Source organism: Penicillium chrysogenum (assembly GCF_028827035.1).
Source record: "Penicillium chrysogenum strain IBT 35668 chromosome Unknown utg000004l_segment0_segment0, whole genome shotgun sequence".
In the NCBI taxonomy this organism is placed as follows: domain Eukaryota; kingdom Fungi; phylum Ascomycota; class Eurotiomycetes; order Eurotiales; family Aspergillaceae; genus Penicillium; species Penicillium chrysogenum.
This window is the reverse complement of record NW_026622752.1, coordinates 4,756,533-4,783,534: the sequence shown is the minus strand read 5'-3', so window position 1 is coordinate 4,783,534 and position 27,002 is coordinate 4,756,533. Positions and strand designations below refer to the sequence as shown.

The following is a 27,002-nucleotide window of genomic DNA, read 5'->3' as shown; positions in this document are numbered from 1 at the left end:
ATTGACTCATGAAAGAAATTGTCATTAAAGGACTGATTTCACATAAAATAGAACAATAAAACAGGTTCAAAGAAGAAATATGAGGTCATATATATACGAATTCAGAAGGCGGAGAGGATGGTGACATATAAGGCCCAAGTGGCCGTTAATGTTGGCAAGACGATAGTATTTACGGCCTGAACGATATTTATATATTCAAATGTTCTCATACCTAAGAATATAAAAAAGAAAGTCCCTAAATGCGTAAGACTGCCCGAAGGTAGCTGTTTTATTCTTTGAATAAATATGTGCAGCAGAAGCAAAAATAAATAATCCCCAAAAGATATAAGTGAGAAGTGAAACCATATAAGCACCGCTTTTTGCTGAGCAGCCCAAATCGTCAAGTCGTGATAGGCTTCTGCGTCCAATAATGTACTTTGCCCTTTCTATATTCAATATTGCCTTTTTTTCCCACTCTAGATATGTCGATTGTCCCCATTCAGACCGAGCCTTCCTTCTTTTGAAGGCGTTCTTGGCGCTCAAGACGCCATCCATAGCCCCATTTCATCTCAACCATGAGCAGAGGAACCATAGCGATGGTGATGCCAGCGAGCATGAGAAATGCAAATTGAGCAGTGATAGCATCGATAATAGCCTGAGAAGCCGCGACACCAGCCGCACCAATTAAGCATCTCATCAGGTTGTTGACTGCCGTGGCACTAGCGCTAGCACCAGGATACAAGTCGATGACGAGGGCGCTGTTAATGGTAGAGATAGCGGTGGAGCCATAGGCTATGATAAACTGTAGAATAATTGGGACCGCAAGGTGTGTGCGGAGGGACACTCCATAGACGGAGACACAAACAATGAAGATGGCGGTGATCCACCAAGTGTTGCGCATACGGGCGTACTCGATGGGGAAATCGGAGTGGCTCTTTAGATTGATGCGAGTGTCGGTGGGAAGGTTGTGCTGCTGGCAGTATTCTCGTTCCGTTCGTTTGTGGTTGAAATCCATGAGGTATCCGATTGTGTAGGAGCCGGTCATGCATCCGAAGCCATTGCCGAGGAAAGTGAGGCCAACTTCCATTGAATTCAGGCCGTATTGTTTTTCGAATAAGGCGGATGTGGAGGAAGTGACCATTGACCAGACGGTGTACACGATGCTGCCGAATAGCAGGGTGATGAAGACATCCTTCTCGCATAGAAAGGTGAGAGGTGCGAGCACAGTCTTGAGTGTCACCTTGCCCTTCTTTCCAGGCGGGGTTGAATCTTCACGTGCGTTTTTCTGTCCGCAAATGGAGTAGATGACTGGCTTATAGATGCCCTTGAGGGGAACAGTGCCATTGCCAGCGATGGAACGAAGTGTTTCCGGGAGGAAGAACATAATAGAGAGAAGACTGATCCCGGATGCAATAACCAAGAACCAGAAGATTGATCGGAACCCAAAGTACTGAGAGAGAATTCCACCGAATACTGGCCCAACTCCCTGGCCCAACATGCGGACTGATGCTGTTAGCTTAGAACAGCAGTATATGAGGTCCGAGTAGCGGGTTACTTACCACCACCAAAAATTCCAATAAGACTGCCTCGCTCCGCTGAAGTGGTGATATCGCCAATGACACCGGCACCTAGGCGAGTTAGCTAAGTCACAATAGGAATGCTTAATGTATCATACCAATTGAAATGGTGGCCGCACTTCCTGCAGCCTGCAGCGCTCGGAAAGCCATAAGTTCGCCATAGTTGGTGGAGACGGCCAAAGCAATGTTCGAAACAATGTATACAGCAAATGTTCCGATGAAGACCACGCGGCGGCCCAATACATCGGAGAAAGAACCCCAAAAGCTTGGGGCAAGACCTTGAACAATCATGTACACCGTGATCGTTAAGGTAGCTAGAGACATAGAGATATTGAGTTCCTATAATCCCGTCAGCAAGAAATATTCAAATGTGTTACTCAATCCAACTGACCTCTGCAACGTCTGAAAGCGCAGGGAAGTAAATGTTTGAAGATAGCGGCGAGAAGATGGCAGCAAAGGAGACAATAATGACCATCAACAACTTTCGAGACCGAGTGAACACATGATATGGTGGTGATGCCGTTGCTTGGCTTTCAAGGTTGATTGACTCCGCTGGTGTCGATGGTATCGAGAAGTCTTTTTCATCCCTAGGTGAGAGATTAGGGCTTGAATTAATCGACTTGTCTGTGACCACAGGATCCCTGAGGGTTTCCGTTGAGCTAAACTGGGACAACGTCATGATGAAAGATTATTATAGAATGTGAAGACAATTCTGGACGTATTAACAGCCACAAATTATTGATAATAGAAGAGTTATGGCTTCATTCGGGCGAGGCGGCTTTGGAGATCTAGAAAGCTAAATGATGGAATGGAGACACCCTTTTGTATCTCAATTCCAGCATGACACCCCTATAGGGCTTATTTAAAAAGAAATACAAAACAAAATATTAAGCAAACCCATGCATCTAAGAGTTAACTAAACGTGCTCCACAGTGGGTTCGACCAGGGGAACCACTATATCATCATCCCCTGGATGGTAGGAAGTGGCACGGATACGACAGATCAGGCAACCCCGATGTCGCTCAATTTGACCACTTATGGGTCATGATTTGCAGTGGGTTTACTCGGAGTTCTACTTCAGAGCTCCCACAAGCTTACAGAGGAGCTGTGTCTAGCGCAGGCAGCCGTATGTCTGGTGTTATCTCTAAGCCTCAAAGGCTGACGACTACGGCGCATTCCTAATCTCCGTGTTCTTGAGCCTGGTTGACTATAGATGAATAGTGCCGATACCTAAGCTCATAGGGCAGATTGCCCACTGGAATTCCTTCCGATCTCCATAAGCGGATGTATAACGGAATCGATCTGCACAACATATGCACCACACAGGTCCGGTTTCACCCTGAAGTTTACAGTCGGAGGAAAAAACATTGGAACGAGGCCCATTTGGCAGTCGAATATTGCCGCTCGGTTCAGCTCCGTAGCGCCGCTCCTGTCCTAAAGGTCCCGAAAGTCTACAGGTGGGATGTATGATAAGCTGGTTAACTAATCCACAAATAGCTCCAATGTTCCCAAGCCATGTATTGCCGAACCGGATATTTATCTCGATTATAGGAAAAGAGAAGCTGAAACTTGATTCCTGCGCCAGGGTTCCATTTTCTCCACGTGCATGATATCAGCCATTTTGACAACAATATGTCAAGCAAATGCCAAGCTTCGTCATTAGCCCTGTTTAATATCAGTTCAGATGGGATTATTGGACAGGATACGCCATTGACTTACGTGTGCATTCCCCCTTGATGGATCTGTATAGGGGTCGTTACCCCTTGCTGCTTATAGCTTGCCAATCGGGGACCCGCAAAGGGGGCGGTTGGGTACAGGGTTTCGCATTGCAACCCAATGACGATGCAGTATGATTCCAGATCAGTGATACCCCCAGACTACTAACTAATGCGGCTAGGGAGTACGTTGCGGGGCACATATGGATAGGAGAAGGAATGCGTGTAAGAACTTCCCTCAAGACTGTCTTAAGGTTCGCACTAGACAGGAGATGGTCGGCGAATTAAACGGCTTCTCTATGGAATACAACATCCGTAGACACTGCATACATATCCATACGTACTAATAAATGGCACATATGCACCGGAATACTCCGTACAATATACCATGTACTGTGCATGAATGGTGCCAACCCTCGTGTCGATCAGACCCACAAGACGCCCCTGTGCAAGCATAGCTTGGTCTTCCTATCTGACTCCACTGATCCGCCACGCGCGACACCCCTAAAAATGATAGCGGAGCCGCCAAGAGCTCGTCAGCATCTACGATTGCTCATTAACTTGCACATCGTTTCGCGATTGAGCGTCGACTTTACACTTCCGGGGTGTTTTTTATCTCGCCAACCTTCAGCTCGATTAAGGCTGGCCAGGGCTGTCTACCCTGTAAGGCTGATGCAGGCTCCCACCTTGGCAACTTGATAGAACTCAATTTTCCATCTATTCCTCAATTTTGATGTCCAACGCCAAGCCTTCCGTTTCACGTCGAGAACGGTCTAATATCTAACACCGCTACCTCGGGTGCCGATTCTCGGGTACCGGATACCGTCTCCGTTAGCGCACGTTGGGTGGTTTCACTAGTAGATTGGGCCGACATGGTGCGAGATCCCCACTTCTAAACAATATAGGGGCCTGGGCCACTCGGTTGGAGTAGAGTTCCAGCTGGGTTTTCAAGCCTACTGAGTCTCATCATACAAATTGTACTCTGTATGTTGAACTGGGTTTTGGGCGAACCGAGGCTAAAATTATTGCGTGCGTCTATAAACCTAGGCGTGAACTTGCATTTGCCGAAGTATCCGTGTATGCTGTATCGAGGCTCTTCCTGAAGGATATCAAGTCTCCTTTGTACGTAGATCTCGGCCCCATGGTCGCAACGGGACTGAGGAGCACATGTTTACGGAGGAGCTTCATATTGTTTTCTGATTTCTGGACGGTTCCTAGACTAAAAAGCATCACTTTCAATGTCGACATCAAGCGCGATACCACATTTGTTGACTCGCCATTTGACATCCCTAGAACTGTATATCCTTCAATACAAGTTTTTCGCTTTTTCTTTTTAGCTGTCTCATAGTTATAGAATTGAATTTTTCTTAGTTTTTCTCTCAAGATTTCTGAAACAATAGTTTCTAATTATCCACTATGGCTTTCAAATCTGGCGGACGTAGTAGATCCCCCTGACAACCATGACAATCCCGTTTGAAACACAGTCTAGTCAAATGGATCTACTCCGTAATGTAGTCGCAAAGAAAACAAAAATAATCATTTCAAATATACCCTACATCTGTCGAGAAGCACATGAGGCTGTGTCTAAACTATTTGGCCTGGCGCTTCAATAACCAAGCGCATTGACCAAGGGCTTTGCAGATCAGATGCAGCCCCTGGCTTTCCCGATCCGCCAAAACAACTTGACACACACAAGCTAATATGAAGAATTCCAGAGTGCCACATGAAGAATGTAGGGCTAATAGGAACGGACACCCTAGCATTTTGGCATTGCATAGAACGACGTCCTCAAAATCCTCCGTCCACCTGCCGATCGTCCTATCATTCTCCAGGTCGCCTCTATTAGCAGAAACGGTTAGAAGTACCACCCAAAACTAAAAGCCCCTGGCCCCGGTTTTTGGCAGTTCCATGAACTGCTTGGTATCGTGCTGTTGGGTCCAGAAAAAAATATCGATAGGACCTTGTGGACCGGGACATGCGGTTTCTTTTCCGAATGCGTACTTTGAAAGGGATATAGCAGACGAGGATGATGATTTGAATCTGTCGTATCTGACATCTAGTACGACTTTAACAGTCATCTCAAGACTACCGTAAATACAGCAGTGGTGGAGTTCGAAGATTAGAACGGACCTCTTAGTAGAGACAGCCAAAGCAATGTACGAAATAATGTACATATATATAGACCAAATGTTCCGATGAAAACCAGCCGGCGACCGAATACATCGGAAGAAAGAACACATTTCCACATTCAGCCTCTTGGTTATCTGATATGGATCCAAAAGAGGTAGTAAAGGTGGATAGAGGGAAATAGTAAAGCTGCGAGGTGGATATCTCGTCCGGTAACGTTAACAGCTTTGTCATTCATCTGCTTCCTATAGTAAGTCTAGGTGAAATAGCAGTAGGACTGTTTTGTGCTTTATATATTCTTGAGCTAATACCCCATCCTGGTCGTCGATATTAAGTCTGGATTGCCTTGCATTCAACATATGCGCCATTCTTTGTTCATTCTGATCTAAAGCTATGTTTATTCTCACTTATTTCTCACTCCTTGCTTCCCTACGAGTTTCCTCTTACCTACCAGGGGCACCTTCCATGCCCGCTACCTCGGGAGTCTAGGTAACCTATCGCTACCGTAGATACATCAGTGCCTGCCTCATCTGTAGTATAAATATTTTGTTGATCCTGCTGTCTTACTTCTCTTCTTTTCCTTCTCTCCTCTAATTCAAAAGGACTGCCCAGTTACAGTATATACTCGACGACACGTCTTTTTTCTTTTATTAAGGGTCCTTTGTTGACACGCAATGCATGCAGGGTATGCGTTTGTCTCTGTGCAGACTGAGCATTTGCCTGGTTTGTCGTGTTTGTCATTCTCGGAGGCTATATATACAACCTCCTTTCCATAGATTCATCATTTCATATCTTTCTTCCTCCTTCATCCTCCTGGCAGTTACAGATGGATCTGCCTATGCCGAGGAACCTAATTCTACCTCCCCGACGGAAGGGTAGATTCATGGTCTCCAGCCCCGTTTCCAACAGGCCGTTGGCCAAGCATTTGGGGCAGTCCTGGAGGCCAAGGCCATCAACCTATACTTTGCCGAATTCAAAAGCTCGGGAAGTAACTACGATAAGATCCCCGACGCGAATTGTCAAGTTGTGGAAGAAGTGCGGGAGATACATGGAGGAGGTGCAAAAGTCGGCTCCGAAGACGACGCCAACCCCGGATTCATCTCGTCTACTCGCCGCACCGCCCCGTACCGCCGAGGAGAACGAGGAGTTCACACGAGCCTTGGAGGAAGGCCCGTTTCGGGGCGAGCTGGATCAACTGAGCCGAGCAGGAGGGCACTGCAGACCAGACTCACCTCATCGCACGCAGTCGACGAGGTCCGACCCATTTCACGGTGTTCCTAGTAAGCGGAAGATGGACTTGACTCCCGCGCTATCCTCCCTTCGCCCTTTGAAGCGACAGAAGTGAAGGCTACCCTGCAGAGGTTTCGGTTTGGGGGAGGATGGGGCTGGCTGGCATTTGGTTGATTGGGAGGGGCTGGCTGGTTGGCGTTTGTTGTTTGATTCTTCATGCAAATAGTTTGTAAATATCAAGATGAGCTTCTTCTTTACAATGATACTGATCTTTCTTTCTTTCACGAACTCTTCAAATGTAATTCTGAGTGACTGTGCCTGTTACAAAAGTGGTTGAAAAGTAAGCTTGACTCCTTTTGCTTGGACCTCTGAAGCCACCCTCCATAGTTCTACGTGGTATTGTACTTCATGCTTCATGATCTCATATAATAGCCAGTAATATCTTCAATAAGTCGGGCCCGGGAATCTGGTAGTCTCAAGGTGACACCCTGAATCTCTGTAAGTTATGTCTCCCAGATTAAATGCTGACAACAAGTCACAACCCTGAGGTTATTCGCACTCCTGAATAGGCAATTCTGGGATTTCACAGGAGGGGAACTTGGATCGTGGGTCCCGACTATTTTGCTTGTGTGATCGGCACCAACCCATCAACAAAGAGTGAGTTCATAATCGCGTTTGGTACTGGTACTATGAGATCAAGGGTGGATAGATGAAGTTTATCTGGCAAAGCCAGAAGGAGGAAGAGAGAAAGAAGGAAGACATTGATTCTCTGACTGATACAGGCTAGCTAGGTAATATAGCTAGCAAACAATGAGGCCTGACCTGACAAACCAGACATCAGCCTGGCTGACATAACAGAAGTACTTGACACTACCTAGGTAGCTCCAAGTGGGATCAGATGCCCTCTGTCAAAAGGATGAATTGGCTAACTGGATGCTTGGTGACGGGTTTATTACGCATAAGCGGTGACATGTGGAAGAGGGCTTTTTCCCTACCAAGATTTGAAGGTTCGGGCCGCAGCCACTTCAAGTAGTTTTGACTCATAGCTGGACTATACTTGATGTTTCTTGAGAGTGACAACCTAGCTTCCTATAAACCATCTGAATTTCAAATATCTTCTCCTAAGCTTTTCATCAAACATCATCTGAATACCACTCCTATTACAACCTTGCAACTACTCGGAGCACGAAGGTCAGTAATTATCGGCTTAGATACGGGGGTGTGGTAGCTAAGAGATCTCCCAGCTTCTCATCTTCGCATCTCTAATTTACACAATCAACAAAACGCCATGGACCGTGCCGAGGACAAATCTACGCCTCAACATTCCGGCGTTGCTCAACTGGGAACATTCGCAAAGCTCCCACTTGAACTTCGTTGGACGATATGGGAATCTGTCTTCGATGAAATACATTCCGCTTCTTTTGCTTTAGCTATCTTGCGCTGCAGTCGATACCTCTATCAAGAGATATCAGACCATCTTTTTGAGGACTTCGAGCACGAGTTTCAGGTTGCGGGCGGACTGAGATTCAATTTTACTACCAGGCAGACACAGAGACAAGGATGGGAATTGAAGAATATTGAAGCCATTCGCTGCCATCTTCATACCTTTCCTTGGAGAAAAATCAGGGGCGAAATGTTTGTTAACATCTCGCCTCCCCCTCAAGAAGATCCCGGTCAAGTCGTGCAAATTTGGCAGAAGGTCAACCAACTCATCGATGCACTAAATACAGCGCCTTCTGCTCCTTCAGTATGGGTGAGCCTACTAGAAGATTGGTCGAGGGATGAGAAACCACAAGAGAGTATCACATACACCAACGGATATCGCCCCGATCATGATATTGCAATCATTCCTTTCGTACGCCTTTCAAATTGGTACTATCGGATACCACCGGCCTATTCTGCTACGATAGCGACCGAACGGGACTTACGAGAGGAGTCTCGGTCTCTTCTATACAAAAATGAGAATGACTGTCCTTGCAACGGCTGGTGTTTCATCACTACGGCACCAAGGGACTGGCTCATCGATACCCGAATATTTCTAGACACGAAGCTCGATGATATTCCTGGGGAAACGGCTGCAGTTCTTCGGCTGGAACGATTCCGAACCTGGGGGCCGGGATACGAAAAACAATTCGTTACGGATCTTCGGACACGCCGACATATTGTTCTGAAGCATGACCCCATGTTACGTGCGGCTATAACAAGATACCGATTATTCCTCTGTCTTAAGCCTTTTCCCTCGCACGATGACCCAGAGAAACTGAAGGCTGCTTGGATCCAGCAATGGAGAGATAACAGTTATGCCGAACCTCTTTGGTCAGGTTATTTCGGAGATAGTACGCCTAGCCTCACCTCCTGGTTCGTGGATGACAGTAAGTTCCCCGTCACAGAGTTCGGGACGTTTCTGGCTAAAGAAGCTAGAACAATTCCAAACAGGGTACCTTACTATCTACCTGATCCTGATGAGAGCTATTGAAACGAGATCAAAAAAGATTCTCTGCCATGTTGTGAATCTTAGACTGTTCTCTTCGATAAATCAATCAATTTCATTCACACTTCCAAGTAAACATTTTGACCTAGCCCTTCAGGGGGTTTGCGTCTCTTGTCAGGTCATTCGTAGCTCGATGGATTAACTAATGTTGGGACTAGGTATCGTGATCACCTATTTACCTAATCTCTTCCTGTGGGCCAGGATGGAAAGTGTGATCTTGCTGTCTTTCCTTCCTCTTACACAGTTCTCGGCTATTCAATATACCTCTATTACTTCGCGACCTTCGTACTACATATCCTTTCAGTAGTATCTTTAACGAAATCTCTCATTTAGAAGCACCTTCCAAGCTCCTCCCTTCCAACCCACAACATATTCACCTTCTGGCACCTCGCTGTCGCATCATCTCATTAAGATGCCGGTTTCTTTTTCAGCCACAAACAGCCCAAGCGTTCACTCACAACTCCGTAACTTCTATAAGTCCGCGGGGGATCTAAATTTGTAAGGGAACCCTAAATAACAGAGGCAGGTCCCTATGTAGGCAAAAGGTGAGACCCTCACTAGGTTCAATGGTGGCAACAAGTCACCATTTCTGTATTAGAGGGCTATTACAGTCTTACTTCCTTCCCCTCTTCACAGATTTCACACTGTCCCAATATTAACGTATTGTGTACCTTTATGATCTCATCCACTCTGTAGATCTCAACAGTCTGCCCAGCTGCTGCCATCCCATAGATGCCGTGGTCCTTTTTCCCGATTCTGAAGCGATGCCTGTGCCCGTAGGCTTTGATTAGATTAGCTTCCTAAAATATTGCAACGAGACAAGACACACCCTCTTATTAAAGGGTGTGTCTAGTGTTAATCTCACTAGTGTCACATGACCTTTCCCCATGTACATAGTTCACTCCTACTCTTCTTCCTTCCCTACACGCTTAAAGGTCTGCCACTCTGTACAATACCACTTTGTACAGCCTCTTTATGACCTCGTTCACGTCGTAGATCTTATCCTCTAGCGTTGTATAGATCGATCCTAAGCCACGACACCATCCTAGAAACCTAGAATACACAAAAGCTAAGGTGCGTCTATTTGAATTAGTAGAGTAATATGTTTCCAACCAATCAGCATGTTAGCTCAGCAGGTAGAGTGTCGGGCTCATATCCCGGAGGTAAGTACCCAAGGTTCACACATTAACAATTGACCAAATACTAAACTAACAATGAATACAGGCCCCTGGATCGAAACCTGTTGAGGCTACGGAGGAGAGGAAAGATGGAGATGAAGAGAAGTAATAGATGAATCTATGGGAAAAAGCTGGTATATAAACCAGCTGTATGACTAAGATAGCAAAGAGCTCAGTCTGCACACAGACAAACGTATACCCTGCATGGACTGCATGCCAAACAGATACCCTACGTGCAGTGCATGTCAACACACCCTCCCAGACTGAGCATCATGAAGAAGAGCTTATACACAGAGGGGCTATAGAAATATCAGATAAATGAGTGTTGGGATCATCTTCGAAAGCATTAATATCAAAAACATCAGTATGAAAAACATCATATGTCAATCTGGTTTGCATAGTAAAATCAATGAAAATAGATCACTTTTTGTAAGGAAAAACAAAGGAAAAAGGCAGTATCTAGAGCTTCAATCTGCATACTTTTCTTGCTTGCTGATAAGTAACTTGCGAAGTCTTTCGAAGTCGACTTTTAGCAATGCTTTTGTCAATGTATCTGCCGGATTATCCTTGCTATCGATAAGCTAGATATCGATCTGCTTCGTGTTTAAAGCATGCTTCACAAATTGGTATTTAATATCTAGCTATTTGGTCCCTTTGTTATATAAATCCTTTTTAAGAATGGCGACGGTATTGTCGCTATCCGTATAAATACGGATTAGATTTGGCTTCGTATTATCTAATAAACGTAGCTAGAGAAGGATCTTTTTTAAATAAAAGGCTTCCCGCACTACTCTATTAAGAGCAATATACTCGGCGATAGTGCTCCTTATTGTAACAATGTCTTATTTCCGTGAGCTCTAAGAAATTGGTGCTCTAGTAAAGTAAAAGACGTATGCTTCGGTCGATTTCCTATCTTTATAGTCGTTAAACGAAGAGTCGATATAACCAATTAGGGTTAAATTTGATTTTATAAGTTATATCCCGTAGTTTAGTGCGCCTTTTAGATAGCGTAGTAGCTAGGAAAGTGTATTAAGGTCTTGCTTCCTAGGATTTATAGTTCTTCTCTATAGTCTGTTTATAGCAAAAGCGATATCGGGCCTTATGTGTATACCTAACCAGGCAACCTTACTAATATCCTCTCTAAAAGCTTCTTTTTCGGAGGAAGAAACTGTCTCCGAGGAAAAGACTATATCAGTCTCTATTATAGAGAAAGGTGGTTGATATAATAACTTTATAGGTAGGTATGTCGATAAAACCTTACCTAGACTTACTATCTATAGCAAATCTTCTAAGTATATAGCTTAGTCGATAAAAATAGTTGATAAAGAAGAAACTCTATTAGGGAGTGAAGAAGCTTCATTAACAGTTCTTATCAAACTGCTTCCTAGAAATCTTACTAGTTCACCTATCACCTTAATCTTAAAGGTGATATTATCTTTAAACCATTATATCTGCTGCTTATCTAAAGTAGCGCTTAATATATCGTTAATATAGAGTAAAAGCTAGAGATCTCTCTCTCTATATATAAAAATGCATCTTTTATCCGGAAGCTCTTTAAAACCTAGTCTTTTTAGCTCTTCCTTTAGCGTTTCGTACTACAGATTTGCTAATTATCTAAGTCCGTATAATGCTTACTTTAGTATATAGACTTTGCTAGATCCTGATTAGTCTATCCGGAAATCGGAGTTTTGATAGTATCCGGTTAGTGGTCTTATAAAAATGCACCTCTTATCAATAAGCGTATTGAGATACGTAGTGGTATAATCAATTTGCTCCTATTCTATATTACGAATTGCAACTATAGATAGGAATAATCTAGTGCTTTCTAGCCTAGCAACCGGTGTATAGGTGTCGTTAAAGTCGAATCCTTATCTCTAGCGGTTGCTATAGATCACCTATCTTACTCTTATCTCTATAATAAAGTCTTACTTATTATATTTGAGGTCGTAAACCCACTTTCCTAGTAAGATAGTGCTTCCTCTCGGCGGAGTGTTAACTAGCTAGTAAGCTTACGCTACTTCCAATTTAGTGATCTAGTTATCTATAGCCTACTACTAAAGCTCTTTCTCCGGCGAAGGGGAATTTAGTGCTTCTTTATAATTCCGGGGTATTTTCACTTACTATATTTTTAGACCTTCCGGGATAGTAGCAAAAGCTATACTAATAGCGGATAAAGCTCTACTATATTGACCCTAGTCTTCGTTATCAAACCTTCTTACTAGTATTCCTACTATTTGCCTTATTGATCTCTATATAGGAGCTAGATCCGGGGAAGACGTTAGTCCTAGAGCACCTTCTAGGGAAGAAATAGAGACCGTTTTCGCACTTAGTGAAGGTGTCTATAGACTAGAAGCTATTCTTCCAAAAGTAGGTTTCTTACCTTTCTTAGTAGGGGTAGGGGTTGCAAATAGGGTATATTCTTTATCTTCGTTATCTAGTTCTTACACTCTTATATCCAATGGTGGGAGATATTGAACTAGGTGTTAAACCTTGCTTGTAATAATAACTGGTGAACTAACGCTTCTCTTAATACTTAGGGGACTATCAATAGTTTGTCCCCTAGTGATAATATCCCTCTTATTATAGTGAGGAATACCCTATTTTTGCTCCTAAAATATAATATCTCTATATCTAGAAACCTTCTTAGTTTTAGGATCATAAATCCTATAGATATAACCATTGTCACCCTCGTAACCCACGAGGTGGCTAATCTATACTCTAGTATCTATCTTTTAGCTTTAAACACGCTTTTCCTTCGGGATATAAACATATGCCTTTACATACTATACCCGGAGGAAGGAGAGAGAGACATTGTTAGGACTTCTTAGATTCAAAGACTATCTCTATACTATAATAGGAGCTTGTTAATAAAGCTGATCTCTATAAGCACCTTACTCTCTCTTTAAAAGTGGTTTTCGTAGTCGATTGATAATATATGTAGCTATATTGACAGCTTCTAGCCAGAGTTCTTATAGTGCGCTAGTATCAATTCTTATCGTGCGGGCAATCTATAAAAGATAAAACCCTAAGAACTCGGAAACCCCATTTTACTTATATATATAGGGAGCTGATAAGGTGACTATCATATTTATAGGAGCTGATTTCGCCTATTTAGCAAAAGCAGAGAATTCTATACCTCTATTAATACGCTATTCCTACGGCTAGCAACCTATCTTTTAGTGTATCTCCTAAGCAAATTTCTAGAGAATTGGGGAAGCATCCGCTTTAATAGCGAGATATAGTGTTAGACGATATCTAGTTGTATTATCCGTAATGATTATAATATGTTTTCTGTCAAATTTGCTAGCATTTGTCTTCGTATCTAGATTAAATCTAGGTGGAGATATAGGCTATAGATCGATATGAAATATATAACCTACTCTGGTTGCTCTCGCTTGCTAGGAGCGAGATACAATCCGCTTTGATTTGCCGAGTTTGTAAGCTTTATAATTAAAACTAGCACTATCTTCTTGTATATTATAGCCTAGGTCTGTATGGTTGATTTTTGTAGTATAACTGCTAGTATAACCTAGTCTCCGGTGAGCGAGTTTAGATAAAATAACTGCTACACCGAGAGTAGGTGAAGTAAGCTGTAAAAATGGGATACGCTAGTGAATTTTGGTATAACTAATCAACTTATCGGATTTGTCTTATAAAGCTCCGGTCTTGCTATTCTACTAGATTCCTTGCTTTACTACTATCCCTAGGGAAAAGAGGTTATATTGACCACCCTTTTTGTAAATATAGTGCAGTTTTAAGTGGTAGTAAATAGGAGTTATTAGCGCTTCTTTATCGTGAAGCTTCTGATCTCCGAGATAAAGTGTTAAGTTGATAGTCCTATATCTATTAGCTTTGACTTTCTTATTACCGGAAGTCCACTATTCGTATTCCTAGCTAGTTGTATAAGCCTATATAGTGGAAAAAGCTATTTTATCACTACAAATATGCTCCGATATACCTATATCCAAAACCTATAGATAACTAGGTGCTATTGCTAAGAGCTGTATTGTAAAAAGAGCATTCCTATCCGATTTGTCGTCGGTTGTTTCTCTAGGAAGTAGGTAGGAAAGTATGCCTACTTTATCCTCCCGGATAGCGGTCTCTGCTATCACGTTTTTACTATACCGGCTCTCTACTATAACTTTCTCGCCGTACCGGCTTTCTTTAATTATATTCTTATCGGAACTGCTATCTCTATAGTAGCTCTCTATTATAATATAAGAAGGATTAAAACCTTCTTTGTAGAAATTGATATTAATAGATATTATAATGAAACTAGATACTGCCTCTAGAGTAGACAAATTGGCCTATTTCGCTCGATCTATGAGCGGACTATATATAGGTTGAATTTTATCCTTTTTGAACTCGGTTTCTTTATTCTTCGAGGTGTTAAAAACCTATATATTCAATAAAGGTTTCCAATTCTCACTCCTTTTCTCTAGATATAGATAAAAATAGCTTTTCACTCTATAACTAGGTTTCCTATAGTATAAATAGCACCTAGTATCACTCTTCTCTAGTTTATGAGATAACCATTTCTTAATATATGCTTCTATAGATATACCCTTTAGTGGTTTATTAGTGCGGCGTTTATTCGAGTTAGATATATTAGAAGACCCAGATTTTGTAGATTGGCTCTTAATAGCAGAAAGAGCTATAGAGTCCGCTTTGCTAGACTTAATATAATTAAGAATTGCAATACTATACCGATAAAAATCAGTAATAGTGATAGTTTGGACTAGTTTGTCAATTGCATTTAGCTTTCTGTCCTTTACGATAATAAAGCTATTCAATTCCTATACTTCTACTAGCTAGGCTAATATCATCTAAAGCGTATAGTATAGAGCAATTTCGGTATAAAGATCATAAGTGTCTTTGTATATATACTTTAGAGCTTCGATATACTCCGCACTTATTAAAAATTGATCCCTTCTAAGGTTATAGAAGGTGTTTATAGTAGCTTTTAGCGCTCTATATCCCTCTCCTTTTATATAGATCTTGATCTCCGCGAAAATTTTATCTACGTAATATAAATCACTTCCCCGTGTATTGATTTCCTATATAAGAGTATAGTGAATGCTGCTTAATAGCTAAGATCTAACTTGTAGTGAGAGCGTATTCTATTTTTGACCATTTGGATCACGAATTCTCGGCTAAGGAATGTCCTTATTGATTAAGTGGTGTAAATTGTAACCCCGAAGGACTTTTTCAACCTAATCTATCTAGTTATCTAGATCTGCACGCTCTTTTAAAGGGGGCGTGAGCTTATATAGATTGAAACTGCCTGGTTTAGGTAGGTTCACCGCTTGGTTTACAACGATAGTGGAGCGGATTGCTTTCTAGTCATTACTATCATTAGCGAGGTGCGCTATATCCGTAGTAGTAGAGAAGGGAGAGGGGTTAGCTATGACTGATATGAACTAGGTATATAAATATAAAAAAAAATGATATAAATATAGTTTAAAGACACTGTATACCACGATAGAGGTAATTCTCTAGGAAAAGAGACTCCGCTTGGTGCTTAAAGACAAATTCATATAGTGATGAAATGTCAAAGGCGGGTTCACACAGAGGTGAAATTGTAATCCGGGTACACACAGCGGTGTCTCGGCTTCTCGCACAACGGCGATATGTTGATTCGGATACGTATAGCGGCGATGTCCGATCGCTTACTCGCTCAGCGGCGATGAAGAAAAAGGTGAGATATAGCTTCTCTAACAAAGTGAGAGATAGCTTATACTCTAAGGGTGAGTTATAACTTCTTCAATAAAGTGAAAGACAGTTTATACTCAGAAGGAAAGCTCAGTTCTTGATGAAACTAGCTATAAAAGCTTCGATTTGATGAATCTTAGCAAAGGGGAAAGAGGAAAAAGGGCCTCATAACCTGTTGAGGCTACGGAGGAGAGGAAAGATGGAGATGAAGAGAGGTAATAGATGAATCTATGGGAAAAAGCTGGTATATAAACCAGCTGTATGACTAAGATAGCAAAGAGCTCAGTCTGCACACAGACAAACGTATACCCTGCATGGACTGCATGCCAAACAGATACCCTGCGTGCAGTGCATGTCAACAAAACCAGGACATGCTATCGATCTTTTTTTTCGCCTTATTATCGATTCTCCGGCTTCATATTATCTCCGATTCTACTCACACCAACCTAGGTAGCCTTACAGCTTCCTATGTCAAACGGGAATTAGCTATGTTTTATAAAGTCTGTTGTAAAAGACGGTCAAGTCTTTAGACTCACCATCATTTTGATTGCCCTACAAATAGATAGAACTTGTGAAGACTCGCCATAATATCGGATATAGCCACTTCTTCCAAATCATCTAGCAGCGACGCCTGACCTTTTTTTGCATTTGCCCTTTACCGTTTTGGGACACGGGAGACACCACTCCACCGTCCCTACCCATTAGGCCAAAATGTCGTAATGCAGTCAGTCTCCGCGTGACCTTTTGACATTAGGTATGTTCAGCTTTACTTAGTACCGCCTTTCTAGATGGAATTCTGCCTATTTAGAATGCACTGGAATGAGATTATATAATGCCAAAAGTGCAAAGGGACCATAAAAAGCCAATCTCAGTAGTTCCAAGGTTGTCAATAAAGCTTTGTCCGCTGGGGGATCTCACGAAGCATCAGATATGAGCGTTAGTTCAGTATGGAATGCTCAGTCTCAAGGCCTCCCGAGGTCCCCACTAACCTAAAATAATACATTTCTCCACTCTTGGCCCCACTATGTCCCCACTTTGGCCAAAATAGGCCGATACAAGTATGTACTCGGTTGGGACTAGCAATAGATGTGATGCAGCAGCTGGCTTTCCTGATCCGCCAAAAACAAATCCTCAAGCATGCCAGCTTCAATTAACTGCCCCTTTGAATCGATTGCAATGCCTATCAATATTGTTATATTCCCCAAATAGCTTAGTACCCCGTCATTTCTGCAGAAGCCAAATCGGCTGGGCAGGTTAGTTATTTATGGATAGCTAAAAAGCTAGAAAGAGATTCACTTAGTGGTTATGACAGATAAGAATAGACATCAGTATTGATCTTAAATGAGGCTCTAGAGGTATCGCACTCAAATCTTAGGTCCCTAATATGTATCATTTCTATAGCACGCCTATATACCAGCCACCTTAAGTTGCGTACAGAGGGTCTAATAAAAAGAGGTGAAAATAACCAAGGACCCACTATTAAGGGAAAGTATTTGATTATCCCATTTTAGTCTTTATTATTTAAATGGACTGTGAGCAGGAGAGGGCGAATGTTGTTTTTACTAAGTTATCTAGGTTGCAATTGAGAAGAAAGAAGCAAAGAAGCGAACAACTAGAGGCCGCCCCCGGAAGTGTCTGATACTAAGCTTTGTATCACTAATATTATTTCCTTGACGAAATTCGGTTTCTGCACTTGTTGGCTATCGCGATGTTGGTGTAGCCTCTCACTTTAAATAAGTGTATGACGTATATTGTTCGGCGGAATGTATATTCCGCAAAACTACTCAAGTGGAAAAGTATTTAACGGCGGAGATTGAAACACCGAGTAACCGTACACCTGACAGTTCATTTACTATCTCGATTGTCAAGATACGCATTCCTAAAGACCTAAGATCGTCAAGTGGTTCATTATCTCTATCGTTTAAATATGACGCATCTCCAGTACTTCAACTACGACGGCTGGGGCCAGAAAGCAAACCGAGACTTCTATTACAGCCAAGCCGTCCGCATTGGCGATCGCATCGAATGCGCAGGCCAAGGTATGTACACGAGCCACGAGTCCTCGCTTTCCGAATGAACAGATCGTGCTGATTGCGAAAAGGCGGTTGGGATCCACAAACATTTGTGATTCACCGGGAGATCAATGCGCAGATCGACCAAGCTTTCGCCAACGTGGACTTGAACCTGAAGCACGCTGGGGGAAAGGCTGGGAGCAGGTGTTTCGGGTCAACTCGTACCACGTCCCGATCAACGACGAGGCCCTGCAGGCGATGGTGCGGAACTTTAAGAAATGGATGCCGAACCACCAGCCTATTTGGACATGTGTTGGGGTATCAAGACTCGGCGAGGATGATATGCGGGTTGAGATTGAAGTTGTAGCTCATGACCCGTGAGAGATAAATATCGGAGCGCGTGGTATGCATTTATGGATCATGAACCCAATAGCTCTTGAGTTGTCGTAGCGTGGTAGACAGTGCAGTGCCGCGGGGAGAAGCATATTAGTCTAAGGGGAGAAAGGCCTTTCTCAAATATCGTGATACTAGCGTTTGCTACCGCCTCTGCCGCCTCTGCCGCCTCTGGTTTTGCCCTTCCCCCTGCCACCCATACGGCGCCCTGACGCCTGGACGCGAGCGATATCATCTTTGTTCAGGTTCAATGTGCCTCCTGAGAACTTGCCCACAGAGGATCCGACGAGACCGCGATCTCTTCGCCCGTTGTTGCTTGATTTCTGTACCTTGCTAGGCTTTTCGAGAATGATACCATTCTCCTTGGCTTCCTGGCGGCGTCTGTCTTCCTTTGACTCAGCCTTAGCTTTGATGCCTCGTCGGTGTGCAGTAGGCATTTTAGTTTGCGCGTAGAGCGAAGTTTTGGCTCCAAGGGATTGCATGCGCAGATCCAAAGCCTTCAAACGGTTCTTCCCAGTGGGGGCGAGGTCATCGGCGGAGTCGAGAAGGTGGGACTCCTTAAGCAGTCTTTGCAATGCAAGATCGTGCTTTAGGTTCGCAGATTCGTGGGCGTCTTCTTCTTCTTCTTTTTTGGACGTAGGCTCTGGTTCGGTGCTCGGCTTATCCAAGTCGGACAACAGTTTTCCACTCTGCAGATATCAGCGTTAGAATGAACGTCCAATACGTTGAAATATGAAATATAGCACATACCATAAACGCCTTCCAAGTCTTCTTGTCCATCCTGTCTGTTGGTGCCGCATAAGTGCCCGTGTGTTCGACCACCTCGACTTGGTTGCTTTCGTCACTGATATCGGACATGCCATCCCAATCGCCTTCTGACCCAGAGAGGTCAGAGTCATCGTCGTCCTCGTTTTCTTCTTCATCGGAATTTGTAGATTTGGCGGTAGGACCTGGCAAATCAAGTGGCTCGAATTGCGCTTCGAATAATCTGCGGAATACGTCCTGCGCATTGTCCACCGGAGGAGGGCTGTCTTCCTTGGCCTGGGGCTTGGAAACCACAGTGGTTTCTCTCTTTCGTTTCACGACCATGGTGAATGTGCTGTCGACCAAGTTGTAGACCAAATTGTATAATCGCGCCTCGACCCAAAAGTTTTTCGAAAGCTCAAGATCACGTGCGATAAGCTGATAAGCCGCCCCTCGATTCACACATCCATGGATCGTCACTAAATCAACTTCTAAGGTTGTTCTCCAATTCGCCAGAGAAAATGACCAAGTTCAGGCCGTGCATTGACCTGCATTCAGGACAGGTCAAGCAGATTGTGGGTGGTACGCTCAGCCAGGTGGCCACAGACCTGAAGACCAACTACGTATCCAAGCTCCCGGCCAGCCACTACGCGGGATTATACCAGAAGCACGATTTGCGCGGCGGGCACGTCGTGAAGCTTGGACCAGGAAATGGAGAAGCTGCCCAGGAGGCATTGAAGGCATGGCCGGGTGGGTTACAAGTGGCCGGCGGTATCACCGATAAGAATGCGCAATATTGGATCGATCAGGGTGCAGACAAGGTAAGCCCCCGAATTCCAGACGGATTACTATTTCTTCGCTTGGCATTGTGCTGGATCGGCAACTTAATCATGTCTACCCTTTTGAAGTTCCTGGTCGCTTGCGCTGCGTCATAGCAAGAGTCCGATGACGCTAATCATGTGGAATGCGGGCAACAGGTGATCATCACTTCATTCCTCTTCCCTGGGGGCAAGTTCTCGCTCGAGCGGCTCGACTCGGTCCTTTCTGCCCTAGGCGGCGACAAGTCAAAGCTGGTCTTGGATCTGAGCTGCCGCAGAAAAGACGACACTTGGTTCGTTGCGATGGACCGCTGGCAAACCATTACTGAGATGGAGATCAACCAGGGTATGTCCAGCCAGTGCTGAACTCAGGTTGAATTTTGGATCACTGACACTGTGTAGAATCTATCTCAATGCTGGAACCATATTGCGCCGAGTTCCTAATCCACGCTGCAGACGTAGAGGGCCTGCAACAAGGCGTTGATGAGGAACTTGTTTCAAGGCTGGCTGAATGGTGTACTATTCCTGTGACCTACGCAGGAGGTGCGCGTCATTTACAGGATCTGGAAAAGGTCCACACTAGTAGCAAGGGAAGAGTGGATTTGACGATTGGTAGCGCGCTAGACATCTTTGGTGGCTCTGGAGTGACGTTTGATGAATGTATCGAATGGAACAAAACGCATTAAAAATAGAAGATGAATCAAAAGAAATAGATAATTGCAAAAATACGAACAATTTGAATAATATTTGCATAGTCTTATTTACTATTTTTCATGAAAGAGATGAAAACAACAGCAAGGAGAACGAGTCACAGTTGAGAGTCTGGACTTGTCCCAAAGCGGCTTAGGGGCTTGCATCAACTGAAGGTCCGCCCGCCTCCGTATCTCAAGTCTTCAACCTCAACTCTCTGTATTAGCCGATTTGCGACCACTTTCTCCAAGCTATACCTATCCTGATCATTTTACAACACTCCTTATCTGCTACTAAATCGCCACCATGAAGCCCGTCGTCTCTGCCTTGAACGCCTGGTCTTGGTACGCTCCCTCGTCCCAGACAGTATCCATCGAAAGTCCTATCGCTCTAACCCCTCGCTTCTCGAACAGTGTCATTATCTCCGTTTTCGCAATCGTCATCCTCTCAGTCCTCGGCTCGCTATACAACGTACGTCTCCCCGACCCTGACCTACCCGTGAAACCCTCCAAAGACCGATTGTCACAGACCTACGTAATATGAGTCTCAGCCGCTAACGCGAAGTTCCTAAATATAGAGCAACAACCACGCATACACCGGATCAGAAGGCGAACCCAAAGATGGCCCTGCAGTCGCCGCCTCCATTTACACCGCTGTGATCGTCTACGCTGTACGTCACTCGTCGATCCCCATCCCTAAGCCCCGACGGGGTCGTTGCATGAGAAAGGAACCGGTTACTGACAATGCGCTTTCTGGATCACAGGGCTTCTTCGTTTTCTGCGGTTTCCAGGCCTACCTTCACATGCGGGACAGTAGGGGAGGTGCTATATCACTGCATTGAAATTAGCTTGGTCCCTTTTCCTTCGATGTCTTCATGACACCTTTATCTGTCGATTTTCAATCTTTTTGAGCTTATATCTCGGGGTTACTTGAGTACAACACGGTGATTTGAATTTGATGCGTTGGGAGTGATTCGAGGTCGAGAGAATTGAAGGTATTCTCTCAGTATGAATCACATATGTTCACTCTGTGCGACCTGCATTCATCTACGTTACAGACGAGCAGGATCGGACTACACTTGAAAGGCGTTGGCGGGCAGGTTTCCCGGTCTCCTTTGCTAGAATACACAGACGGCCGACCTGCGACTTGTACATAGAGCGCTCATAATTATTTCCAGCTCTTTGATATCTCATTTTTGGTCCATTGGATACATCTAAAGATAAAATTTGGTATAGACATTCAATCATTTGTCCTTCGTTGAGAAGAAAATCGAGTTTTGTGAGACCGCCAACGCCAGTGATGCAGAATCAGATGCCGAGCCTCAGCTGGACACTTGGTACCCTTTTAGTTTGTTTTGTTTTGTCTTTTGAATTTTTCACTCTGCAGAATCAGATGCCGAGCCTCAGCTGGACACTTGGTACCCTTTTAGTTTGTTTTGTTTTGTCTTTTGAATTTTTCACTCCTCGTCCTCCCATGGGTCCAACATCTTGGACATGTAAGGACCATCAAGGAAGTACCCGAGGCGAGCATAGTAGCTACGCACGCCCACACCGGAGATAACACTGATCTTGCGACTACCGTGCTCCTCGCGGGCAATACGCTCCGCCTCCTCCATCAACAAGGTTCCAAAGCCACGGTGCTGGAACTTGCGGGCATCACGCCCGTGAAGTGGAACGGCAGAACCGTAGACGTGGAGCTCACGGACGATACTCGTCTGCTGGCCGGTGAACTCAGGCCGGAAGGTATGGGTCTCAGTGCACTTGCGCAGACGAAGCAATCCAATGAGAATATCCTGCTTTGGGTCTTCGTATGCCAGGAAAGTCTCCCAGCCACCATTGGCAGTGTAGTCACGGCGGATCAACTCAATCTGTGAGGGGCGGATCTTGTTCTTGACTTCATTGATGCCGACTTCTCGCGTGCGGACATCACGGCAGGTTGTGCCGAAGTCCTTCATACGCGCCAATGCCAGTTCGCGCAGGTTGCCGTTCTCCACGCCGGAGGTAACAAGTGGCATGGGGATATCACGCTGGACTCGGTAGATACGGGTCCATGGCGGAACTAGGGCGAGAATGCGTGCGACAAGGTCGATAAGAGCGTTGGGTGTGTAGTTCTTATAGCGGCCGGTGCGCCACAGTTCGTAGAGACCGGTGCCTCGGATGACAAGTGTGGGGTAGAGTTTGAGACCGTCGGTACGGAAGTTGGGGTTCTCGAAGTACTCCTGGAACTGGAACAGATCGCGCTCCATTCCGACGTTTGGCAGGTCGGGCATCATGTGGCTAACGACCTTGAAACCGGCATCCTTGGCAAGCTTGAAGGTCTCAGCTACCGCTGCTACGGTGTGACCGCGGTTGGTGTCTCGCGCAACATCCTCGTACAGACTCTGCACGCCAATTTCCAACCGCGTGCAACCGTATCGGAGCATGCTGCTTAGATGTGTATCCAGACAGTAATCTGGTCGGGTTTCAATTGTGATACCCACACACTTCACGTTGCTCATTTCGCCTGCCATCACGGCCTCGTCAACGTTGTCCGTCTGGTATCCGCTCAGCGCATTATGAAGCTGGGAGATGAAGCTGTCCCTGTAATCTTCCGGTAACGACATGAAGGTTCCGCCCATGATAATGTATTCCACCTTGTCCACGCTGTGACCGAGAGCTTTGATCTGGTCCACACGTCCTCGCGCCTGCTCAAACGGATCGTAACGAGCGCGGATCGCTCGCATCGAGGTCGGTTCATATCCGGTATATGACTGAGTTGAGTATTCGAAATCGGAGTCTGGGCCACCAGGGCAATAGACACAGATGTTACCGGTATACGCGATGTGGGGGCATCGATGGGGTTTACACATAACCGCCACTACGGCGATACCAGAGGAGGTTCCTATGGACAAGGTTAGCGATAGTCCAACGCTCCCATTTGGAATAGGTAAACTTACGAATCGGCTTCGCAATCAGCTTTGGCAGGATATATTTCTTGTAGTGCTCAGGTACTGCCGCGATAATGGCTGTCAGTGGTGGCGAGCTGGACAAGCTGTGCTTCCTCGAAAAGGTAGCCCGCAACTTGTTAAGATTGAGATCCTTCTTGGGCTTGTTAGAGTCTCTGTATGACTCGTAATCTTGAATGAGAGCATTTGCAATATCAGAACATGCTCGCATGAATCGCTCGTTCTCCGGTACATTCTTTGCATTCTTCTTGGCAGCCCGTTTGATTTCCTGCGAGGTCAAAGTCATAGTAGCCATGGTGAAGAAAATAACACCGCGCCTAGGCGGAAGGCTGTTCAATAACGAAAAGCGACCTTGGAAGTTGTACTTTAGTGGGGGTTGAGGTTGATTAGATAGAAAAATATGGTGGCCGAGCCCGACTGAAAGTCAGTTCCGCTTAAGTAAAATAATTGTCCCGAGCGAAAACTCCCGGCTGCGTATCCCGAACACCTGCCCTTTATCCCGTCCTTTTCTTCTTTTCACCTCACTTCATATACCTCTCCCCTCATACATACAATCTTGCAGCAATGCAGGCCTTCCGCCGTAACACCCTCTCGGCCCTTCGCAATGTCGGTGCCACCCAGCGTCGGACTCAGGCCACCTCTGCCTACAGCGAGACCTTGAACAACCTCAAGATCAACAAGGACACCCGCGTTCTGTTCCAGGGCTTCACTGGAAAGCAGGGAACGTAAGTGCAATTGTCAAGCTCTATTAATCGCACGCGCATGATACTGACATTCGCCCTTGATATAGCTTCCACGCTGAGCAGGCCATCGCCTACGGTAAGTACTGATCCAGTCGCGATCGCATCCAAACAATTGCTTACACAGGACAGGCACAAATGTCGTCGGTGGTACCAACCCCAAGAAGGCCGGCACCACGCACCTTGACCGTCCCGTTTTCGCCAACGTTAGCGATGCCGTGAAGGAGACCGGTGCCACAGCTTCCGCCATCTTCGTTCCGTATGATAACTCCAATGGTCTTAGAATATCAGCCCAACAATGCTAACTGCAATTAGTCCCCCTCTTGCCGCTGCTGGTATCGAGGAGGCCATCGCCGCTGAGATGGGCCTCGTTGTTTGGTACGAGTCCATTGGAGCTTCCCCTTGCAAAGAACTTTTTATCTGACAGTTTCTTGTTTAATAGCATTACTGAGGGTATCCCTCAGCACGGTACGGATCGATTGACCGCCAATTGAAGCGCGCGAACTGATTGATTTCCTATAGACATGGTCCGCATCACCGACATTCTCAAGACCCAGAACAAGACCCGCCTGATCGGTCCTAACTGCCCCGGTATCATCGCTCCCGTAAGCTACCACTCCAACTTGCTCCAACCATGCGCGGCAAATACTCACACAACTCGCTCATAGGGTCAATGCAAGATCGGTATCATGCCTGGCTTCATCCACAAGCGCGGCCGTGTCGGTATCGTCTCCCGTTCCGGTACCCTGACCTACGAGGCCGTCAACCAGACCACCCAAGCTGGCCTTGGTCAGTCCCTCGTCGTCGGTATCGGTGGTGACCCCTTCTCCGGCACCAACTTCATCGACTGCCTCAAGGTCTTCCTCGAGGACCCCGAGACCGACGGTATCATCATGATCGGTGAGATTGGTGGTTCCGCCGAGGAGGATGCCGCCGAGTTCTTCAAGGCCAACAACATCCACAACAAGCCCGCCGTCTCTTTCATTGCCGGTATCTCTGCTCCCCCCGGCCGCCGCATGGGTCACGCCGGTGCCATCGTTAGCGGTGGCAAGGGTGGTGCTGACTCCAAGATCTCCGCTCTCACCGATGCTGGTGTCATCGTCGAGCGCAGCCCTGCCTCCCTCGGCAAGACCCTTCTTGCTGAGTTCGTCAAGCGCGACCTTGTTTAAGCTTGTCGCCCCTTCTGGTGCAACGCGTGTCTTGTCCTGGTTTTGAAGGCGGGGATCTGAGGTATATGTGCCATTTCATACTATGGGGTTTTTATGGGCTGTTCCTTTCCGACTGCTCCTGTATTCTTTTTCTCCTTTGTGTTAGAGATCCTTGAAGTAATCATGCTCGTGTAATTATTACTGCGTGCTGTTGTGCAGAGTAGTTGGTTGAAATATATAAATATATGGAAACCATTCTTTTAGAGTCTGTGAAGCAGGCTCCTCGAGCCATGCGTTCCTCACTACCTAGGTATATATGGCCGGTCTTCGTTGGGATTAGTATATCAGATGGGCCCACTTTTATTGCTGTGGTAAGAAGCCTCTAGGATATCGGCATTTTACAGGCAATGCGCGGAACTCACCCACTCATAGGCCCCTGGCTCTCGCAGAAATTGGGCAACAAGTCGGATATTGTCAACATGTGCACCAGGTAGGTCACCAGATGAAGGCAAGGGTGACTTGGCTGTAAACAGATATCCAGATGTCAACTGGTCATATCTCACGGGCATCTCTAAATGGATAGTTGTAATACCGGAGTCTGCACCCTTGATTCTCTTGGCTTGACTTAGATATTGAGGCCTTATAAGAGGCCGCTTCCTTTTGAGGTCATACCCGAATTCTGGGAGAATTGAAAGGCTTACATTGCTGGACAAACGTAAAGATTTCATCAAAGTGATTCTGAAACTTCTGGAGTTTGCGAATCTCTGACATGCGATAGAGGGTATCTACAAGTCCTTTAGGACACTGCACAGATTTCCAGAGCGGTCATTTTTGGTATCTTCGACCCATTTTCCGCTTTCTGAAGAGTTTCGCAACTCACTCTTGCGCTTCAGAGTAGAAAAGAGAGTCGTTAAAGTCGGCTAGCAACGGTCCGCTATTTTCGATAATGGACGCAAGATATTCATAGATCTCACGGGCCTCGTGTAAACCACTGTCTAATGAAATGTATGGACTGTCTAATGAAATGTATGGCGTCGGTTAAATGTGCCTGCGCTATACAACCGCTAGTCATGACATGAGAGCAATTCCCGTAGATAAGACATAGAAGGGCGTATGGAAGTATGGTGCGACCGGTGAGGTCCGATCTGACTGCTAACATTTGAAGGGAGCAAAGAGAGTGAAGAAGAATTGTTTCCCTACAGACTAACAGCATAGGTTGCTATAGGTGGAGCACGGCAAATAAAGCATTGGCAGGTTGTCTTTCCTGAAAAAAACATGAAAAAGCATGGAAAAGCATGAAAAAGCGAGATTCAGCTTAATCAATCGATTGGAAAGGGGGTATTTCCCAATATTTCCCAAATGAAAAGCAAATCACTACCCTGCAAAGATCAGCAGCACCTAGGCCAATATGAATCGGTGCTAGTAAGATTCCACAGGTCACAATTCCATATACCATTCCCTAAGGTAGATCTGGCCATGCTCATTTCCCTTTAATCCCCCTGCG

At 45.2% G+C, this 27,002-nt stretch overlaps 9 protein-coding genes across 9 annotated transcripts; 6 read left to right on the top strand and 3 right to left on the bottom strand.

Moving 5' to 3' along the window:
• Nucleotides 1-478: 478 nt before the first annotated feature.
• Nucleotides 479-2,235, bottom strand: N7489_007772 (uncharacterized protein; the record flags this gene model as incomplete). Its single annotated transcript, XM_056713522.1, has 4 exons — nt 479-1,482; nt 1,539-1,607; nt 1,655-1,895; nt 1,948-2,235. 4 exons carry the CDS (start codon nt 2,233-2,235, stop codon nt 479-481), a joined length of 1,602 nt encoding a protein of 533 aa, XP_056567237.1.
• Nucleotides 2,236-6,446: 4,211 nt separating this feature from the next.
• N7489_007771 (uncharacterized protein) lies at nt 6,447-6,743 on the top strand (the record flags this gene model as incomplete). The annotated part of the gene is made up of 1 exon (XM_056713521.1): nt 6,447-6,743. One exon carries the CDS (start codon nt 6,447-6,449, stop codon nt 6,741-6,743), a length of 297 nt encoding a protein of 98 aa, XP_056567236.1.
• Nucleotides 6,744-7,916: 1,173 nt separating this feature from the next.
• Nucleotides 7,917-9,104, top strand: N7489_007770 (uncharacterized protein; the record flags this gene model as incomplete). Its single annotated transcript, XM_056713520.1, has 1 exon — nt 7,917-9,104. One exon carries the CDS (start codon nt 7,917-7,919, stop codon nt 9,102-9,104), a length of 1,188 nt encoding a protein of 395 aa, XP_056567235.1.
• An 8,832-nt stretch (nt 9,105-17,936) lies between these two features.
• Nucleotides 17,937-18,402, top strand: N7489_007769 (RidA family protein; the record flags this gene model as incomplete). Its single annotated transcript, XM_056713519.1, has 3 exons — nt 17,937-18,048; nt 18,111-18,181; nt 18,226-18,402. The coding sequence occupies 3 exons, from the start codon at nt 17,937-17,939 to the stop codon at nt 18,400-18,402; spliced, it is 360 nt and encodes a 119-aa protein (XP_056567234.1).
• A 146-nt stretch (nt 18,403-18,548) lies between these two features.
• Nucleotides 18,549-19,503, bottom strand: N7489_007768 (uncharacterized protein; the record flags this gene model as incomplete). The annotated part of the gene is made up of 2 exons (XM_056713518.1): nt 18,549-19,103; nt 19,165-19,503. The coding sequence occupies 2 exons, from the start codon at nt 19,501-19,503 to the stop codon at nt 18,549-18,551; spliced, it is 894 nt and encodes a 297-aa protein (XP_056567233.1).
• A 176-nt stretch (nt 19,504-19,679) lies between these two features.
• Nucleotides 19,680-20,662, top strand: N7489_007767 (1-(5-phosphoribosyl)-5- ((5-phosphoribosylamino)methylideneamino)imidazole-4-carboxamide isomerase HIS6; the record flags this gene model as incomplete). Its single annotated transcript, XM_056713517.1, has 3 exons — nt 19,680-19,979; nt 20,136-20,322; nt 20,379-20,662. 3 exons carry the CDS (start codon nt 19,680-19,682, stop codon nt 20,660-20,662), a joined length of 771 nt encoding a protein of 256 aa, XP_056567232.1.
• A 310-nt stretch (nt 20,663-20,972) lies between these two features.
• Nucleotides 20,973-21,507, top strand: N7489_007766 (uncharacterized protein; the record flags this gene model as incomplete). The annotated part of the gene is made up of 4 exons (XM_056713516.1): nt 20,973-21,010; nt 21,080-21,137; nt 21,244-21,336; nt 21,430-21,507. The coding sequence occupies 4 exons, from the start codon at nt 20,973-20,975 to the stop codon at nt 21,505-21,507; spliced, it is 267 nt and encodes an 88-aa protein (XP_056567231.1).
• A 615-nt stretch (nt 21,508-22,122) lies between these two features.
• N7489_007765 (Elongator subunit ELP3) lies at nt 22,123-23,905 on the bottom strand (the record flags this gene model as incomplete). Its single annotated transcript, XM_056713515.1, has 2 exons — nt 22,123-23,546; nt 23,602-23,905. 2 exons carry the CDS (start codon nt 23,903-23,905, stop codon nt 22,123-22,125), a joined length of 1,728 nt encoding a protein of 575 aa, XP_056567230.1.
• A 217-nt stretch (nt 23,906-24,122) lies between these two features.
• N7489_007764 (succinate--CoA ligase (GDP-forming) subunit alpha) lies at nt 24,123-25,519 on the top strand (the record flags this gene model as incomplete). Its single annotated transcript, XM_056713514.1, has 7 exons — nt 24,123-24,335; nt 24,401-24,429; nt 24,483-24,609; nt 24,666-24,728; nt 24,793-24,818; nt 24,873-24,955; nt 25,019-25,519. Exons 1-7 carry the CDS (start codon nt 24,175-24,177, stop codon nt 25,517-25,519), a joined length of 990 nt encoding a protein of 329 aa, XP_056567229.1. The 5' UTR covers nt 24,123-24,174.
• Nucleotides 25,520-27,002: the final 1,483 nt, after the last annotated feature.